The following is a 20,540-nucleotide window of genomic DNA, read 5'->3' as shown; positions in this document are numbered from 1 at the left end:
TAAACAAATATAGAGGAATCATATCACCTAGCCAGTCGCTTAACGTCGTGGCAAACGTAAAAGATGGTCTAAATCTAATGGTTGCTATAGGGCTATAATCTTTGCTGACAAAATTTTGACTTTGTTAAAATGTAGTATGTCTGACCATGACATGCTTTTAGTCCATGAAGGTGACACGGACACCCCGGACTTTTAATAATTGATAACGTCCCGGATAAAGGCCCGGACGGCACCAGCTTATGATTTCATGCCATTCAATTTAGCGATGGATCCAATTCATTAGGGCACAGCTGGTATACTTCTCCGCTCTTTTAGAACCATTCTATTATGACGTGATAAATTGTAAAATTTTACCTAATCTATTACACCATTATAACTACCTGAATGAATGTCTTTTGGGATAGAGTCTATATAATTTTTTTTTTATTCTTTACAAGTTAGCCCTTGACTACAATCTCACCTGATGGTAAGTGATGATGCAGTCTAAGATGGAATCGGGCTAACTTGTTAGGAGGAGGATGAAAATCCACACCCCTTTCGGTTTCTACACGGCATCGTACCGGAACGCTAAATCACTTGGCGATACGTCTTTGTCGGTAGGGTGGTAACTAGCCACGGCCAAAGCTTCCCACCAGCCAGACCTGGACTAATTAAGAAAATCTTAATCTGCCCAGACGGGGATCGAACCCAGGACCTCCGTTTTGTAAATCCACCGCGCATACCACTGCGCCACGGAGGCCGTCAAAAATCCTATGTATGTATCTATATAAATCCTATGTAGTTATAGCAAGTATAAACCTGGTTAGATAACTATTTACGTGAGAATAATGCATATGTGTTATTCTAGGTTATAATCTATACAAGCCTCTATAGCTCAATGGTATTTGGCTCAAAGCAAAAGATCACGAACCCATGAACTTTTGTCAACAGTCCAAGCCTCGCCCATTGGACTTTTCTCGTACCTACCTAATTCATAATTTATTAGTAGGGGAAGGAATTGGTCATATTTAAATTAAAAGGGAAATGTAACGGTCACCGTTCAGTCATTCTATGGTAATAAATGCAACGTTTTACGAGTTATGTACAAACTAGCTGATGCCGCGCGGTTTCGACCACGTGGTTTCCGTTCCCGCGGGAATACGGGGATAATATATAGCTTATAGCCTTCCTCGTTAAATGGGCTATCTAACAATGAAAGAATTTTTTAAATCGGACCTGTAATGCCTGAGATTAGCGCGTCCAAACAAACACTTCAGCTTTATAATATTAGTATAGATTTAGAAAGATAAAAATTTTTAAAGTTAATTGATTATGTGAGTTCACGTAATTGCTTGTTCATGTAGTCTAATAATAATTTTCCTTTACCGTTCATTGAAGTAGATCGTAACTGAGAAAGAACAGGTTGAATCACTTTCGTCTTGGCCGAAAACGGCGTAGAAATCGAAAGTTGTAAATTTGTAATGCGTATAATAATTTCCGCGTGCTTTTTTTATTCATATAAAGTGTTAAGCCGGATTTATATTTGTCTGACGTGTCGTATTGTGACGCATCAGAACAGAATCGGTTTCATACATTTTGTATGCGGCACATCAGAAACCATCACGACATGTCACAACACATAAGTGTAAAGTGACAAATCACGACACGTCAGACAAATATTAATCCGCCTTTACCGAGTATTAAAGATCGCATGAACAGAGTGACTCAAACTATTATCAATTAATTCGTGTAGATCAAAGGCAAGCTCAGGCAGTTATATCTGTGCCTGAATTTCATGCTACGTAGGTATCTGTGTTTGTCGCCAGATGATCGTAGTTTATATTTTTCATTAAAGCGTAAGTAAAGCTCAGGCATGAGGCAGTAAATGTGCCTAAATTTATGGTGTTTATGGTTATGGCCAGCTGATTATAGATTATTTTTCAGTACAGCGTAATGTAAGATTTTAACAATGCTTTCACATTAGTGATTAATTATTACAGGATAAAGGCAAGCTCAGGCATTTAAATCTGTGCCTGAATTTCATCGTAGCTTAGTGCCTGAATTTATTGTACCTGAGATTGTGCTGATTATAGTTAGCTATTATTATATTTATATCCTTTCATGGCAGCATAATGTAAGGCTTTCACAATGCATTCACATTAGTGATTAGTTATTACAGGCAAGCAGTTGTACCTATGCTTGAATCCACAAGTATATTATCTCTGTGTGTGCCCATCTGTTAGACTCCGCGCTACGAAAGAAGTACCGTAGTTAAAACCTGAACTAAAATTGACAGCGCCTTACACAGATGACAATAAGACCGCCATTACCAAATGACAATGGGCGCCATTAAGACATTACTGCCGTGTCTATGGGACATGTTTCGTAGCGTAGATAGTATAGTAGTTTTTCTTTTTCATTACAGCGTAAGTAAGTAAGTGAAGCGACAGTGTAGGAACGAGGCACGACGTGAACTCTACAGTGTTATTATCCGAAGTGTCCATTTAGGAGATTGCTTATGGCATGACCGAGAACGCAATTACAATGTAATAGCCCGCCATTAGGGCATTAGCTATCCGGGGTGTATGCTTTTGTGCTTAGCCGATTCGTGAGATTAAGTGAATGGATGCTTAATAGATTATGTTTATTTGTATAAGCCTTTATACTACTTATAGAAAATTCAAAAGTGGATTACAAAAATAAGAAAACCAATGTCGTACAAAGGTAATTAACAAATTAAACTGTAACCAAAATAAGACAATAAAATGGTAGAGAATAACCTTGAGTGGAGTTACGCACTTGTGAACGTTGTGTGTAGGATTAAGGGCGCCCTTGACAGTTAACCAACACTCTCCTTTTCCGCTCAAGTCACTCTTTCCGCCTTACCCAAGTAACACATAAAGAATTACACAACAAGAAATGCGGACGGCTCGAACGCCACGAGAATACTGAAGCCGACCGTACGGCGAACGCCCTATATCGCCTGTTGTTCCCGCCCGATCGCTACCCCTCTCTAACTCCCCACTCTTTACGCAAACAAGTCGCGTCATCTAGTGTTGGCACAACCTAACACGAGATTGAGCGACGTCATATCCATCTCAGACTACTATTTCCTAGAATAGTTTTTTTTTATTTATAGCTATATTTAGTGTTGTTATTGGCAAACTGTGTTCATCATCAGTTGGCCACTTGAACTCAATATCGATACAGCAAACCACAGCCATCTGTCGGCGGGGTTAAGGTCCGTCAACCACAAAATTTACAGTCGATTTACCATCGCAAGGTTGATATCGATACGCCTCAGAATGCCGACGTTATGTAATACTTACTCAAAATAATTTATACGAGTATGTATCATGTAAGTTAGCCTTATGATAATACTAAGGTTTAAATACCATTTCTTTATAGCTCAATAACATTTTGTGTTGTTTCGAGAACATGTTTGTTTATTTGTTTTTAAATAATTTTGTACAATTCTGTTTTTAACAAAAATTAAATTAGAATTTGCCGGGGCTTCACTTTGAGGATATTGGAACATTTCTAAATTTTAGCTAATAAGCAAATAAGTATTACTAGTTGTATTACTAATATGTATTCTGTGGCATTATTAATTTATACACTGCCCTGCGTACACACAGTAACAGAAAATAAATACTGCTTAAAAATTTTTTGACTTTTCAGCAAATCTTGAAATTTTTAGAATTACTTGATTTTCTATGTCTTTAATAAAAATATTATAATAAGTCTAACAAATGGTTTAAGAGGTTTGCGCGTTTTCAGTTGAAATAATTCGTGTAGATAATAATTAATTTAGTCGTATCTATCAACGTAGTAGAAAGATCTTTTGAATAACTTAAGCGATTTATAGCTCAGCTATATCCCGCTTTTGGTGGAATGCCGGTGTTATAGTGTATTGGTGTTTATATTAGTACTCACCGAAGAGACCCGCCCGGCACTGTTGCGTCGACATTTTGCGGTTTGTGTCTAGTATCTGCAATGAAGAAGGTTATTGGTCAAGTTATTGCTCTCCAATATAGTTTGTTTACATGCTAACATTACAATCTAAACACCTTCAAGGCAAGAATAGGTACTTTTTGACATGAGAACGTCTTGTAATTCAATAAAGCCGGTTGCAAACTCGAAAAAACATGACGTCATGCGTCGTTCCCTCGCTCTAGGGTTGTCAACATTTTTTAGAAGAAATAGAGTATATTAAACAGTATTTTAAAAAACGAACAGTATTTTATTTATTTACTTATTATGACGTTGTCACGTTCAACTATCGTCAGTAAACCGACTTTACAGAGTACAGACAACCGATTTTTATGTAAGCATATGTCCGCGCGGGCTGGGGGGCGTGTGAATGAAAGGCCCACGACTTATGTACCTCATTTCCCCGTACGCACGATTTCACACCCGCGTAGTCTTTCCCCCCGTCGCCCGCATATCATGGGAGTGTCATCAACGAACTTGCCAGACTATAGACATTATCATTGCATGACTATAGTCAAGTGCAAGGCATTGACCATAAAAAAAATAGCCGAAATTCCAGAAGGGATTGCCTCTAGCGTATTAGCGACCCAGATTCGATTTATTCTTGTGACCATCGTTCTGTCTGAAAAAATGGCGTCTGTACAACAAAATGACTTGTTTTTTTTTTATAGTCCACGCATAAGTACTTCGCTTTTTTGAGGAGAAATGCTTTATTGCTTTCTGTTTGTCTATTGACTTCTTCGTCTATGTGTCCTTCTTCAGCTTCTATTTTGAAATCGATGTTTCAATGACGTCACGAACGGGTGGATTTGACAAATGGTCGTAAATCGGAATTCAATACCTACTTTCGATTAGAACTACCATTAATCAAGGGACGGTCGGCCTGAAATATGAACGGCTAAGATGAAAAGCTGAATGGAAATTCGACGTTATTGTTAAGATTTTCTTTAGGTATCAACAGTTGTATACCTAACACCTTAATGGATTTATAAAAATATTCAAAATACTTTCTTCCTTTTGGTATTTTAAGACATTTATAGAAACTAATTATTTACATTACTATAACTGTCATTTTATGCTTATCATAACAAACAGAGAAGTCCTAAATTAGATTCCAAGTTTGGTTCAAATTAGGGTTTTATATTTTTTTATTGGCTCAGGTCTGGTCTGGTATTAGACATTTTTTTAATTCTTTACAAGTTAGCCCTTGACTACAATCTTACCTGATGGAAGTGATGATGCAATCTAAGATGGAAGCGGACTAACTTGTTAGGAAGAGGATGAAAATCCACACCCCTTTCGGTTTCTACACGACATCGTATCGGAACGCTGAATCGCTTGGCGGTACGTCTTTGTCGGTAGGGTGGTAACTAGCCACGGCCGAAGTCTCCCACCAGTCAATCATCGGACATGGCTATTAACTATTCTACAAAGACGTACCGTAAAGCGAATTAGCGTCCCGGTACGATGTGGCGTAGAAACCGAAGGAGTAGACTCATGTCAGGGCTAACTTGTCAAATAGTTAAAAAAAACAAATCTCTTTGCTAAGTGGATCGATGGTTTAACTTGTGTAATCGGACCTGTCGATATCAGCAAAGGATTTCGTGGACCATATCTAATTACGCACGATGTCCGATCAAAATTGCGTTCCGTTTGACGTGGGGAGATTGGATGAAAACTTGTTTCTTCCGACGTTTGACCGTTGCCAAAATGAAATAACCTGATTCCAGATTTTAGTGATAAATCAGTTATCAAAAGTTACTTTATTTTCTACAAATATTTATTGGGACAAGGACTCAAGGTGAGAAACTTCGTCTACACTTATTCTTTAGGTATGAGTATCCATTATTGTACCTTATTTTTGTATAATGAATTAATTTTGTAAAGAGAAAGATGCTTGGAGGCCTAACAGGACCTGTCTCGCAAACCGTTACCCCTCTGGCAAAGATTAAAAATGAATGATCTAACGCGTTTATAAAAACTGTTGATTTAGAATCGATGTTCTATAAACTAAATCAAATCAAATCAAATCAAATCAAAAATCATTTATTTCAAGTAGGCTCAGTTTACAAGCACTTTTGACACGTCAGTTGACTATTTGTAAAGATTCTACCACCGGTTCGGAAGGCAGGTTCTGCTGAGAAGATACCGGCAAGAAACTCAACAGTTGCTCTTTTGAAAAAGTCAAAATACAGTATTATAATTTACAATTGATAACAATTACTGTTTACATTTCTTATAGTTTTACTTCCTGTGTGAAGGTGGAAGCTGATCCAACGGGCTCCAACTAGGATCATGATGATAATGATGTAGATTAGGATGATAACGATGAGGCGTTTCAGTTAGCTATTGATCTAATTGATTATAGTAATTTGCTCTGTTTGTAATTCATTCAGGCTTACGAAGGATGCCTATAAATGTTAGTTAATACATATTAATATTGTATTGTACTAGTTTGCTATTTAGTTTTGCTCAAATTCAGAGCCTTGGGGCGTGATAGAAAGCAGCTGTGGGTCAAAGCCGCCCCCGGCAATGGTATTGAATATTTGATGAAGAGGTCGCGTACTGCCTGCCTTCTTGACTAAGATACAACGAAAAATTATAGATTGGCTAATTAGAATTTCCTGGTTTAACTTATAATAGCTAAAAGGTAGATATTTGTTTTGGACGATGGTTTTGTTCAAAACAAGATAAGGCTTGACATGATCTCATCTAATAAATGACGATTTACTTAGAAGATGGTTATGGTGATATACCCTACTGTTTTTTGTATGGATACATAACTTGTAGACATTTCTCTGCAAGGTTGTAACTAAGTACGACCGAAACCTACAATCAGAGAAGTTACAACTCTATTCATAAAGACAAAAATTATTTGTTAATAAGCATACTTTTGTGTCACATAGTAAAGTCCAATTTAAGTTTTATTTATCGGTAAAACAATGAAACCAAATAATTACGAATTAATAGCAAATGGTATCATGGCAAATGTAACAATAACATCTTTATAATAAGTATCTTTATCATAATATTCAGATTTGAGTATTTTGTAAACAAAAAAATAAAGCACATAACCACATTTGATAGACACTATTTAATCAGATTATGTGTTAACAGTGAGAAGTAGCCAATTGGCCAGTTTGCCAATGTGTTTTACTCTCCGGCCTGTCTGTCATTGTACAATATTTAAATATCTCAGTGAGGTCAGATGCCAGTCACCTCGAGCGTAAACCTATGACTACCAAATGAAGGAAAGGTTATGTAAGTGTGCAAGTGTCTACATAAGGGGCACTCGCCGTTACATAATTGACTGCCTCTTAGCTTTTTGTTGCTGCGTGGAAAATGTCACACGTCTTGCGAATTGGTACATTTGTCATTTTTAAAAAAATGGAATTGTTTTGGATAGTGGTTCTGCAGTTGTTTTTTGCGATAATTATGCTGATGGAATTTGATGATAATAATAGTAAAGGTGGGGGAAATATTTTCTTACAGTAACATACACCAAATGGTAAGTGATACATCAAGTATATACAAACAAAAACACTACAGGGTATGCAAACACGTCCCACAAATTGCCGCAAACCAATGAAACCGGAACACAAAATTAAAATATAAAAATTGTTTTTTAGAATTTAAACTATCGTGACTAGTTTCGAACCCATACGGGGCCCTTAGTCATGAGCTGGTTCTTGCATCGCGGCACGATCCAAACTGAGCGCTAGTCGGGCATACTCCGACCTAATATCACGTGAGTTTTAGCCGTGTTTCATAATCAATTAATAAAAATTGTTTTAATCCAGAATGTTTTTGGGAAAGTTTAATAAATTAAGTGACTCTTCTTTAGTTTTAATAGCATTAGCATTAAGGAATTCCTTAACCCTACATCCTGTAGTCACAAGTTCAGGACTCTGCTCGGAGTTCTTCTCTCTACCACGCAATGGACCCGGCAACCGCACGGTGAATCCATGGAATGCTAAGATATTCGTCTCTCTCTTTACCTTGCCAGACGTTGTAAGCAATTTAGCAAGAATGTTTATATTGTAGCCTTTATTAATGTTTTCAGCATTCTGTCTTATTTCATCCTTACTGTATAACGGCATTGTTAGGTATTCATGTCTGCTGTTTTGGTGAACCACATATTGGGCGTTCTATGAAATACTTAATCTATAAGTACTTATAATAAATCTGTAGAGAGGTCAATTCTGTACATGAAATATATTTCCAAAATAACTATCAGGGGGTGATTAGTGACCGATCTGATGGCAAAAATGCAATCAGTAATTTTTTTTTGTCTGTATGTTCGTTATAGAAAGAAAAACTACTCGACGGATTTTAAAGAAACTTGGTACAATTATTCTTTATACTCCTGGGCAGGTTATAGTATACTTTCATCACGCTACTGTCTATAGGAGCAGAGCAGTGAAGGAAAATGTTGGGAAAACGGGAGAAGTTACTCCAGTTTTTAAGCTTCCGTCGCGTGGTAGGGCAGGGGTAGGGTAGGGGTATGGCAGGAGTAGGGCAGGAGTAGGGGTAGGATAGGGGTAGGGTTGAGTCCCTACACATTCCCTGTATGGTAGAGTAGCTGTATAGTGAAGGGTAGGGTAGTAGTAGGGTTTTACGCGGACGAAGTCACGGGCGTCCGCTAGTTTGCAATATTGGCATATAGTTACTGGAATATTTACTACATTTGAGGGACTGACTGTGTATTGTGCAATTACAAGTCATATAATGTCCAGATTGTTATAGCTAGTAACGAGTTGTAAGCGAGCGATAAAAATGCCTAACATAAAGGAAACTAAACAAAGAATTTATGTATTCAGTTTGTTGACTCTGTTAAGCGGATTATGTAGAAACTCAACAGAGAGGTAAATGAACGAAAACGGAATAGACTAATAGGAGGACATTATGAATTCAAAACGTCGGGCAGTCTCGGATGGCGATAGCCTTGTTAAAGGTATCAAAATGGAAATACCATTTAAAAGTACTATAATAGCTTCGTAGTGGATAGGTGGTAGAGTATCTACAAATAGTCAACCTTTACGTTTGAAAAGTGCTTGCAAACTAAGCTTTGATTTATATGAAACTAGCGGACCCGGTCAAGCTTCGCTTTGACTTATTTGCACTTCTTCCTTATCCCTACCCTGCACTACCCTACTCCTACCCCTATCCTACCCCTACAATACCCCTACTCTACCCCTACCCTACCCCTACGCACGAGAAAATGTTAGTCATTTCCCAGTATTTCTTAACGCACGTATTAATGTCAATCATTACTTAAAGTATTTGACAGGAAGGACAACAAATGTTTGACAGGTACTAAACAAAGTAACGGAAAATTATTCATCGTTCATAATTATTTCTTCGTCGAATTTTCATTGTTTTTAAGATGCTATTCTTGGCGGAGACAAATCCAACGAATAAAAAACCATGAAAATCGGTCCATCAGGACTCGAGTTTTAAGTGTTGTATGAAACCCGACTTTCTTTTATATATGTATATAGATTTGATTACGTTTAGTAATCATCATCACCATCATCATCATCATCATCATCACAAGTAGCAGCTGGTCGCTAACCAAAACAATCCCGGTCTAGACCTGACACGTAAATATATACTTTATTTATGAACATAGAAAGTAAATTGAACTTTATTCAGTACCGATTAGATCCATTTTACTTCGAAGAAAATTGAGGTTTGAATCTCAACTCACGTTTATGTAAGTACATGGGGGTACTAGTAAAAATATGTTTAGACAAGTTATACTAATGACTTTCATGGTTCCGCTAGTTAGACCTTCCAAAAGATAAAACTTCAAGTTACGCAAGGAACGTTTCGTTAATAACAAACAATACATTAGCTAAAAGGTAGTTTTTCACAGGCTTAAGGTTATGTTCCGATGGAAATCGCCGAGACAATGGCAGCGAGCGATTGTCGGGTAAACCGATAGCATCGCTTCAGCGTTGCTACATCCGTGCGCGGGGTTTATTGAAATGTTTTATAACTGTATTCTCACGCACGGATTGCGTAACACTAGGGATACTATATTTAAAGGAGATAAAAACAAGACTTTACTGTGGACATAAATTAAAAATATTCCAGATTTTTTACGACATATATTAAAATGCGCGGGAAGAGATAATATATTTTTTTCTGTCGTTTTGAAAAATTGCAATGAAAAAGAGAGTAGGTAATAATTATTTTATACTATCACTTTTTTTGTTCTCGTTATGTCTTGCCGCTCATCCTAATCCTTCTACACATGGATTGTAGCCACTTGGGAGGTACGAATTATCTCGCTCAGCGCACATACCATATCAGTCTGAACATTTCTCTAAAAGCAAGCGTCCACAGATCCGCATCGTAAGCATTGGACGCATCGCATCATAGAGTTTTTCGCATTCTTTGTATAGAAAGTCATACACGTGCGTCCACTGATCCGCATCGTACGGATCGCATCTAACCGATTTTATCTACCCAAATGAAAAATCCGTTAGATGCGATCCGATACGTGCCTACACTATAGATCTGTGGATGCCTACCATAAGCCGAGGTCGGAGTCCCACAAAAGAGGCCTATTCCATCATCCCATTTACCACATTCTGCTATGCTCTCGTTGTCTGGCAGAGGTTAGATCTTTAAAGGTCTAGGTAAGGAGAATCTTTAAAGGACTGCATAAAATTACACAATCAGAAAACCTCCTTTTTGCTTCCTTTTTCAAAAGCCCTCATTCATTTAAAAAATCCTAGGAAAATGGGACGCCTGGTAACCTTACACTAGTATGGTCATCAGGAAAAAATTACTGTCGCAATGTGCAAGAGAAAGCGCTCGTGTGACGATGACGTAACGATCGGTCGCTCCAGACCGGGACCGGATAATCTGATGATGCCTTAAACGGCTGGGAATGATCGCTATTTTTCCTTTCTAAATAGTATGTAGACGTACGTGCTATGCATCTAGGTGACATTCGCAATTTCCTAGTCGAAAGGAAATTACAAATTATGAATTAATGTCTTAATAATATATTTATGATAATTGGTTCTTTTTATTCTGTGTGAAAACTTTTATTAAAGGAGTTAAATTTGAAGGAAAAAGTCACGTGTCTTTGTGCTAAATTAAAGTTTTCTAAAGACAAATCGCTGAGGTAAACCGCGGACGGAAAGACGGGACGGGATATGGCGAAATCCTAAGGGTTCCTTTTTGACTACGGAACCCTAAACTCTCAGACCAAAGCGCGTTTGGAACCCTTGTAACTTTAATTCTAAGCTTTCGATCAATTATTATCACTATTATCTAATAATATTATTGCCTGATGTTTCGAAAGTGCTTGTAAAAGGAAATAAATAAACTTTGACTTTAAAAAGGAAAATCCAACTTCATGGTACCAGGCATGCCATTAGGCAAGCGTTTGACAGAGTCAAATCGTCTCCCGGTAATAGAAAAAAAGTACGGTAAAAGGTTATAAACACAGAAAATAGGATTGTGTTTAGAGAGATAAGGATATCAGCCGATGGACGTCCACTGCTGGACATAGGCCTCTTGCATGGACTTCCAAGCACATCGGTCTCGAGCCGCCTCCCTGCAACCATCATCATCTAGCAATGTCTTTGGTCCACCTAGTGGTCCACCATTTCAGTACCTTGGGACCCCAACGTCCATCGGCTCATCGAACTATGTGGCCTGCCCAATGTCACTTCAGCTCCGCGACTCGCTGAGCTATGTCAGTGACTTTATATCGATAATGATATCATCATTATCAACCCATATTTGTCTCACTGCTGAGCTCGAGTCTCCTCTCAGAATAAGAGGGGTTAGGCCAATAGTCCACCACGCTGGCCCTATGCGGTTTCGCAGACTTCACACACGCAGAGAATTAAGAAAATTTTCTGGTATGCAGGTTTCCTCACGATGTTTTTCCTTCACTTCCTGAGACACATGATATTTAATTTCTTAAAATGCACACAACGGAAAAGTTGGAGGTGCATGCCCCGGACCGGATTCGAACCCACATCCTCCGGAATCGGAGGCAGGGGCTCTATATCCACTGGGCTATAATGATAATGATATAGATAGATATAATTTTATCAGATCAGGGAAACAATTAAGATAAACAAAACAACAATGTCGTGTCTATTGCATTAATTAACTTGTAATAATATCACGACAAAATAAATCAGGATAACAACAACTCAAATAACGAGATAAATGGTTGTCAAGCAAAATGGACGCAATTACGTAATAGAAGGGAAAACAGAATTTTCCTCAAATGTTTCGGGATTTTCCTTTAAGACATCTCCGAATAAAAGGAATATTAAATATTTCGCAATGTTGTATCTTTGGCAAAGCAGTATCCCGTATTCGATTCTCGGATGAGTCAATTTTCCTCATTTTAATTTCTTAAAGCCACGGTTTCCCTCGCGTAATAAAATATATAGCCTATAGCATCTAGGGATAGTGTATAGCTTCCTAACAGTGAAAGATTTTTTCAAATCGGTTCAGTAGTTTCGGAGCCTATTCAATGCAAACAATTCTCTGTCTCCGATTATGGAGGGTGTGGGTTCGAATCTGGTCCTGGGCATGCACCTCCAACTTTTTAGTTGTGTGCATTTTAAGAAATTAAATATCACGTGTCTCAAACGGTGAAGAAAAAACATCGTAAAGAAACCTGCATATCTGAGAAATTTCTTAATTCTCAATGTGTGTGAAGCCAATTGGGCCAGCGTGGTGGACTATTAACCCTTCTCATTCTGAGAGGAGATTCGTGCTCAACAGTGAGCCGAATATGGGTTGTTGATGATGAAGTGTGAGATTTTCTTGAATAAGAAATATTTTGAAAGGGATAATGACTGTTATGTTAGGCACGTCAGTTTAATGTTAGGTACAATCCTTGCACCATTGTTTGTCGCTTTAGCGGTTAAGTGCCAAAAAGGTTTTCGTATGCCCCAAAATGGCCACGTTCCGATACACGTGTGACCTTCGAGGGACGCAATTTATTTTCTCATTATAATATATCGGCGACATCGTCCGAACAATTTCTGATTTCCCGTCATAAATACAAGACAATTTCTTTTTATTTATACACATGTTATAACAACTTGACGACCTCTTTGGCACAGTACCTAGGTTATCGTAGTGTTGCGGTTCTTAAGTGATCCTGTTACTTTGAGATTTCATAATTTACAAGTCTATTCAGTTCTTGTTGTAGGCATCGGTCATGGCTAACTACCGGCAAAGGCTTAGCGATTTTGCGTTCCGGTTCGTTTCTGGTACGATGCCGCGTAAAAACCGTCATGGGTAGATAAAGTTCTACATCTTTCAAGTAAGTCTGCTTCAACCTTATACTGCATGGCCGTCATTTTAACATCAGTTACAATTGCATTCAAGGACAAACTTGTCATTTAATTAAAAATAAACCGTATGCCTCCGTAGCGTAATCATTAGTTTTCTGAATTGCCTCAAACTATGAGTTACATTACCAAAAGGCTAATTGACTTTTTAAAAGGGTCCTAAATTGTTTATAAGCTTATTACTAGATTTAAAAAAAATGTATATTTTTTGAGACACATTAAAAATTTCAATTTTGATTTTTTTTGACAATTCGAGCCAATATGCTGTCGGCTATGATGGTCTATATTTTAACTGTTTCATGACGTCACTTTAACACTAAACCATAACGGAGTTTAACCATTAAAACCAAAGGGAGTGTTTGTCAAAAATTAGTTTGACTTTTATTCCTTTAGTGTCATCAAGTAACATCGTGACGTCACAAAATTGATTAAATAGATAATTTTTAAATTAACTTTTATTAAGTAATCGGTATCGATATATTTCGGACCCTTATTCCATGTACTGCACTAAATAATTTATATTGAATTTGGTACAACTAACCTATTTCACACGTAAAAATTTATTTGCGATTTGCGAACAAGATCCTAGTTAAATGAAACCTCTTTCCAAGGAGGCACGAGGTATAATATCGACAAGGCAAAGGGGAGTGGTTCATTAAGAGGGTTCAAATATTGACCTGAGTCAGGTATATTTTCTTTGGAATGAAATTCGGGGCACTGTTACTACAATCGTGTTGGCTTGATGAAAATATAAAGGCGGTGATTTCATTTACTTGAATTATGTATTTCGGAAAGTATATTCCGATAGGATTTGTTTCTCAAATGCAGAACCTTAGAACGAGGGCATACAGAAAGTTAAAGCTAACGCTTTATTAATAGAAAGAAAAGAGGTCGGGGCCCGCAGACCTCATCTTTTTAGCAGAATCAGAAGTGGATTACAAAAATAAGAAAACCAATATCGAATAAAGGTCACAACATTTGTCAGGACAACTTAAACTTACGATTACTTTAACTTACGAGGGTACTGTAGGGTAGGGATAGGGTAGAAGTGCACAAAAGTCAAAGCGAAGCTTGACCGGGTCCGCTAGTATTATATGAAGACGTAGGTACTTACGCTAATCTATACTTAAAATAAATCTGTAGAAAGATCAATTCTGTACATGAATTATATTTCCAATATAACTATCAGGGGGGTGATTAGTGATAGATACTGATGCCAAAAATGCAATTAGTAAAATTTTTGTCTGTCTGTATGTCCGTTATAGAAACAAAAACTACTCGACGGATTTTAACGAAACTTGGTAAAATTATTCTCCATACTCCTAGGCAGGTTGATTACTTTTCATTACGCTACGATCAATAGGAGCAAAGCAGTGAAGCGAAATGTTGGGAAAACGGGAGAAGTTACTCCAATAAAGGCTGGATTAAAGAGGTCTAAGGGCGGACGAAGTCGCGGCGTCCGCTAGTGTATAATAAACACGTCACACACATCATTATACTCTCACGTCTATCATACGACAGAGTATATTGATGTGTGTATTGACCGTATATATATTTTTTAAATTTCAAGAAAAATACAATTAGTAAACAAACGAAAACTAATTCCGTATTATCTAATTTCACAGTCCGTGAAATTAGATAAAGTAAAAGCCTCTACGTCTTCGTTACTCGCAGTATAATGTTATTTATGTAGCAAGTAGGCTCTCTGTATAATGCTTTAATATTAGCACCGAAAAAAACACCATACATTTTTTATACAGTCCCAAGTCTCTAATGTAATTTACTGTGTGAAAACGGTCACTGGGGTGAAATAAATGGCTATTCATTATTATCTACCCATATTCGGCTCACTGCTGAACTCGAGTCTCCTCTCAGAATGAGAGGGGTTAGGCCAAATAGTCCAATTGGCCCAATTGGCAGACTTCACACACGTAGAGAATCAAGGAAATTCTCAGGTATGCTGGTTTCCTCACGACGTTTTTCCTTCACCGTTGAACTTTATCGTGGGACACGTGATATTTAACTGAATAGTTGGAGGTGCATGCCTTGGATCGGATACGAACCCACGCACTCTGGGATCGGAGGCAGATGTCAAATCCACTGGGCTATCACGTTTCACGAAATAAATGGTTAAGTTAAAGTTAAATAAATCAAATCAAATAAATGGCTTAATGATAAGTTCTACTACGATCTTAAAGAACGTTTGACTTTCATTGTCTTAAATTGACGTGATTACATGAAAAGTTTAGTTTTAATATAATTGTTTTTGACAATACGAGCCAAAACGCCTGTCGGCCATGTTGGTCGGGCATGTGGCAAATTGACTGGACCGGGTTGTCGCTAGGATTAGTTAGTTTCGACAAGTAATAGCAAAATTAATCAATTCTTCATTTAACATAAATGTAATGAGTGCTTATTTTAATGTTTTTTTTTTCAAAGGAGATGGTCCAAAATTGTATGGAGCCCAGGATCAATCATTGTACCCTGGCGGAAGTAAAAGAAAATATTTTTTTTAAACTATTTTTGATTATACAAATCTACGAATTTACTTTAATTCTTTCGAAATAATATTCATTCTCTCCCAAGAAATGCAACACTAATATGGGTAATAATGGCGGATTGATGACGTTTTCAATGCAGTAGTCGTTTTGACGTTTGCTGCCAATTGCCATACCATAATCGTATTAAGGACGCCATCTTGATTAAACTCTAAAACTTGGGTTTTAATTTTATTTATTTCTTTTTATTAGATATATAAATATTAGATTTTATTAAAATCCTTGTACAAGAGTGGACCTGAATTGGACCATCTCCTTTGTACATTATTTATGCGGTTTTTCCCTCGAAATAGTATAGTTATAATTAAAGTTAGGTATAACAAAATGATTGCATGTATTATTCATTAAATATTTTTATGCGTTAGGAAGAACTCATCAGGAATGCGGGATGGCATTTTTGCCAAGTAAGGATTAATTGAGGTGACATTTATTACGTCCGTGGGAGAATTCTTAACCTTTTGCGTGGAGACATAGCTTTTTATATAATTTTAATTGAAATTCCATGTACATAGTTAGGTAAGCGTGATAATTGCTTACTAAGAAAAATGGCTCAACCAAACATGTAAGATTTAATGTATTTTTAAACAGAGGCGTTCAATAAAGTAGTTCGATATAATATAATATGAAAAATACACGAAATTTTCAAAATATAAGGTGTATGGGGATGATGACTAGGTTTGAATATATTGATTTTTATGATACATTTGGGTAACCTTATTTACCCAAATGTAAAAATCTATGTTAACTAATTTATACATAAAAAGCATAGATTGTCTGGATATTTGCAAAATAAATAAGATTATAAAGTTTCAAAATCTATTAAAAATCTTTTATCGTAATTAGATGAAAATTCATACTTTTATAAAACGAAAAAAAAACTTAAGTATATCGCAATATTATTTAATCCTCAGTATTTTAAGCCCCGATAGCTCAGTGGTGAAGGGGCCGGAATCATCACCGAGAGTAGGTGGTTCGATTCTCGCCCACTGGACTATTGTCGTACCCACTCCTAACACAGTCTTTCCCGACTAGTTGGAGGGGAACGGGAATATTGGTCATATTTAAGACATGGCAAATATTCTTTAAAAATATCTGAGCACCGGCTGGTAAACGTCGTACATATAACATGGTACAGGGATCGAAAACCAAGGGTCGCAATATTATCTGTACACCCATAAGATGTAAGATCATTGTAAAATGTACGGCATCAAGTGTAAATTATTATTTAACCCGGACAATAATGTTTAATAATAAATGCCGTGCAAAAATAATTTCTGACATTTATAAGATTTTTCAAATATTCAAAGGAGTTATATTTTTAAAATTTATTGTTATTTTATAGGTAACAAATATAAATAAACAAAGCCTATCTCAAGCTTGCCTTTGAGACTTTAGGCCCATGGTCAACAGATACTAAAAAATTTTTCAATGCTATGTCTGACAAATTGGTCCATGCTTCAGGTGACCCAAGAGCTGGCGCTTATTTGGCCCAAAGGTTAAGCCTTGCTATCCAGAAGGGTAATAGCGCTAGAGTATTGGGTACCTTCCCTCTGGGTGAACAATTAGATGGTGTGTATTTGTTATAATTATTTGATTTATTATAAATTTAAATTTAATATACTGTGTAATTCTTAGTTTTAATTTATTTATTCGTCATTCTATTGTATTGGGCTGGCTGTTCACAATAAATTCACCGGCATTAATTAGATAAATATTTTCTTTTGTTTCGCTCCCTAAAAAAAAAAACAAAAAAAAAAAAAAACAAATGCCGTACATTTTACTTCAGACATAATATTACTAAGGATTCTATTTTGAGAATTAAGTTTTATGTCACGAGCGTTACATAAAAGTCAAACATTATGTGTGTTAACTAACGAGTTTCTAAAACAATATCCGTTATTTGTATTCAAAGTGTTTGTCCTAATCGCTTTGTGAGAATTGGAAGTCAGCTCGGGTACGATGACACTTATTTCATAACATTTTGCTAAATTACGGTCTAGTGTATATTGTCTAACTATAATGTACATACGTCATCTACTCGTACTAGGTACACTCACAAATAACGTGGCTTTCTAGTAGTAAAATAATTTATAAAGTCGGTTAAGGAGATAATCCAGTAGATCCAGAAATTATCGCCTACAATAACACAAACTTTACCTCTTTAACCGACTTCAAAAAAAAGGATTCTCAATTCAACGCGTATGTTTTTTTTACAATATCAGTAAAGATAACATCAAGTATCAATTATATAGAACAGGAACTACGCGGTTTAAAAATGGGCGTCCATAGAAGCAGTGGGGCTAAAATTTCTATATAAGGCTAATCTTAAGGAATCTAATTACCAATGATTTGGAAATAAAAATAAAAATAATATTCAAAGAATAAAAGATTTTGACAGGCATAATAGGCTAAGAGCCCGTGAACTCCAGACGTTCGTCATTTTATGAAAACTGAAAATTTGTTAGCTCATGCTCCTACCATAAGTGGGTAAGGTAGCCAATTATGGAGTTTGACCGTGCTGGCTTTGGGAGGTAGCAGGTTTTAAGGATCCAGACCCTCAACCGTCTAAGTATAAAGTGTAATTTTTTCATATTTTCCTCGGCATAATATGAGAAATTATATTCCCAGTCGCCAGTCACTTAGTTTTGCGGCAACCCTTCGAAAAACACTTCTTAATTTGAAACTTCCAGGGGCTCTAGCAAACGGTTGCCATGAAGTCAAGTGTCTGGCAAAAGGGGATATCAGTTCTCATAATATGCCGATAAAGACGGTTGAGTGTCTGGATCCTTAAAACCTGCTACCTCCCAAAGCCACCACGGTCCAAACTCTATAATTGGCTACCGTACTTACATAAGGTAGGAGCATGAGCTGACAAACTTTCAGTGTTTATAAAATGACGAAAATCAGTTCACGGGCTCTCCGTCTATAATAATAAATCGTATTTGTTTGTTAGCATCATTTTCCGGTATGTAACAGGTGAATGTACTAGCTCGCTTACATGACAGTTGCGTGACTATGACATATTACGGATAGATTTCTAGCCGCAAAGAAACTAACAGAAATCTTTACTATGTCGCCTATAATTGGGTAATTATTTGCCGTTAAACTGTCAAGTGCTTAGATTTGATTGTGCGATCGCCAATTTTCTGTATGACATGACAAAATGATAGTTAATTTATATACAGGGTGATTCGGTCTTTAGTGCGGATATTTTTTTTCGTGGTTCTGTATCATTAATAGAATATAAATCTACAAACAGTTCGATACATTTTATGTAATTTTTTTTTTTAATTTATGTATCTAAAATAACAAAATAATGTACATATTATTACTAAACAAGATATTCAGCTTAAAAGTGATCTGGTGACGTCCTTTAGGTATCAAACGAAAATAAAATAAACGCACAATAGGGTGACCCTAAAATTCTGTTCAAAAGTAAATAACTTTAGCTAACGATAATTTTGTTATTTTTGAGTTAAAAAAAAAAGAAAAAATACGTGATCATTAAATTTTGTTTATGTACAAAATATAAAAATATCCGCACTAAAAAAAATTTCTTCCTGTATATATGACTGGTTGAAAGTAATTTCATATGTCATTTTAGTTTATGTGCTGTGTTTGGTTTTACTTTTTATTGTTAGAAATTAAAACGACGTGTAGTTATGACATTTGTAATAAAAAATATTTAAAGATAGATGACTGTTTTGACAGAAGCTACGATTGATATAATTACGTTGCATTCTAATTGTAGCGAATGGTTTTGAAAAAACATTATATAATAGTTACAATATTAGCGGACATCTATGACTAGACTACGTATATGAAATTGTAGTTTTCAGAAATTCCATTAATTTTTTTTGATGTTTTTTAAACCATTAAATTAAAAGTATTTTTTAATTCAGAGTGTAATCTATTTTCACTCCACATTTCAGCCGATTATGTTTAGTAGTTGTTAAGTTATAAACATATCTACCACAATAAAAATAACAAAATATGAATCTTCAGATTCAAATTGAGCGTATTGTTCGCATATAGTATAGAATCTATATTTTCTAACAAGATAGATCTTGTTAGAAAATATAGATTCTATACTTTCTAATAAGTATATACTATCTATATCTATCTCTATACTAACAATATAACGCTGAAGAGTTAGTTTGTTTGTTTGATCAAACGCTCTAATCAACAGGAACTTACAACTGCTTCAATTTAAAAAAAAAATTTAGAGATAGACAGTCCCTTAGTCGCGGAAAAAAAAACGGAAAATATCTTAACGGTATTTGAATTAGAAAATATGTCGTAGACATATAAAGTACTTATATACCATTATCTAACATGTATTGTCAACATAATGACATAAATGACATTACTTAACGCGGCGTGTACCTAATGTTGAAAGCTCATATGCATTGAGTTGCTAATATTCCTTGTCGTTACATTTCTTTGGATGTAATTTACGAAATAATGTTACGCTTAATAATCTTTATGTTTATAAATTTGCATGAACATCATGTACATTTTTATTTTCCAGTTATTATACAAATATTATTCGTTTCGTCGACGTCATCAACCCATATTCGGCTCACTGCTGAGCTCGAGTCTCCTCTCAGAATGAGAGGGGTTAGGCCAATAGTCCACCACGCTGGCCCAATGCGGATTGGCAGAC

At 36.1% G+C, this 20,540-nt stretch overlaps 1 protein-coding gene across 2 annotated transcripts in view; it reads right to left on the bottom strand.

The window, feature by feature from the left end:
* Positions 1–20,540, bottom strand: part of LOC128199920 (protein obstructor-E-like) — a 56,595-nt gene that overhangs the window by 28,013 nt on the left and 8,042 nt on the right. For both annotated transcript variants that reach the window (XM_052891514.1, XM_052891515.1), the window contains exon 2: positions 3,916–3,970. In XM_052891514.1, coding sequence (XP_052747474.1) covers positions 3,916–3,970 — 55 coding nt within the window. The remainder of the gene's footprint in view (positions 1–3,915; positions 3,971–20,540) is intronic.

This window comes from Bicyclus anynana, chromosome 4 (genome assembly GCF_947172395.1).
Source record: "Bicyclus anynana chromosome 4, ilBicAnyn1.1, whole genome shotgun sequence".
NCBI classification, from domain to species: Eukaryota; Metazoa; Arthropoda; class Insecta; order Lepidoptera; family Nymphalidae; genus Bicyclus; species Bicyclus anynana.
The sequence above is the reverse complement of the archived record's forward strand: the minus strand, read 5'-3'. Positions and strand labels throughout refer to the sequence as shown.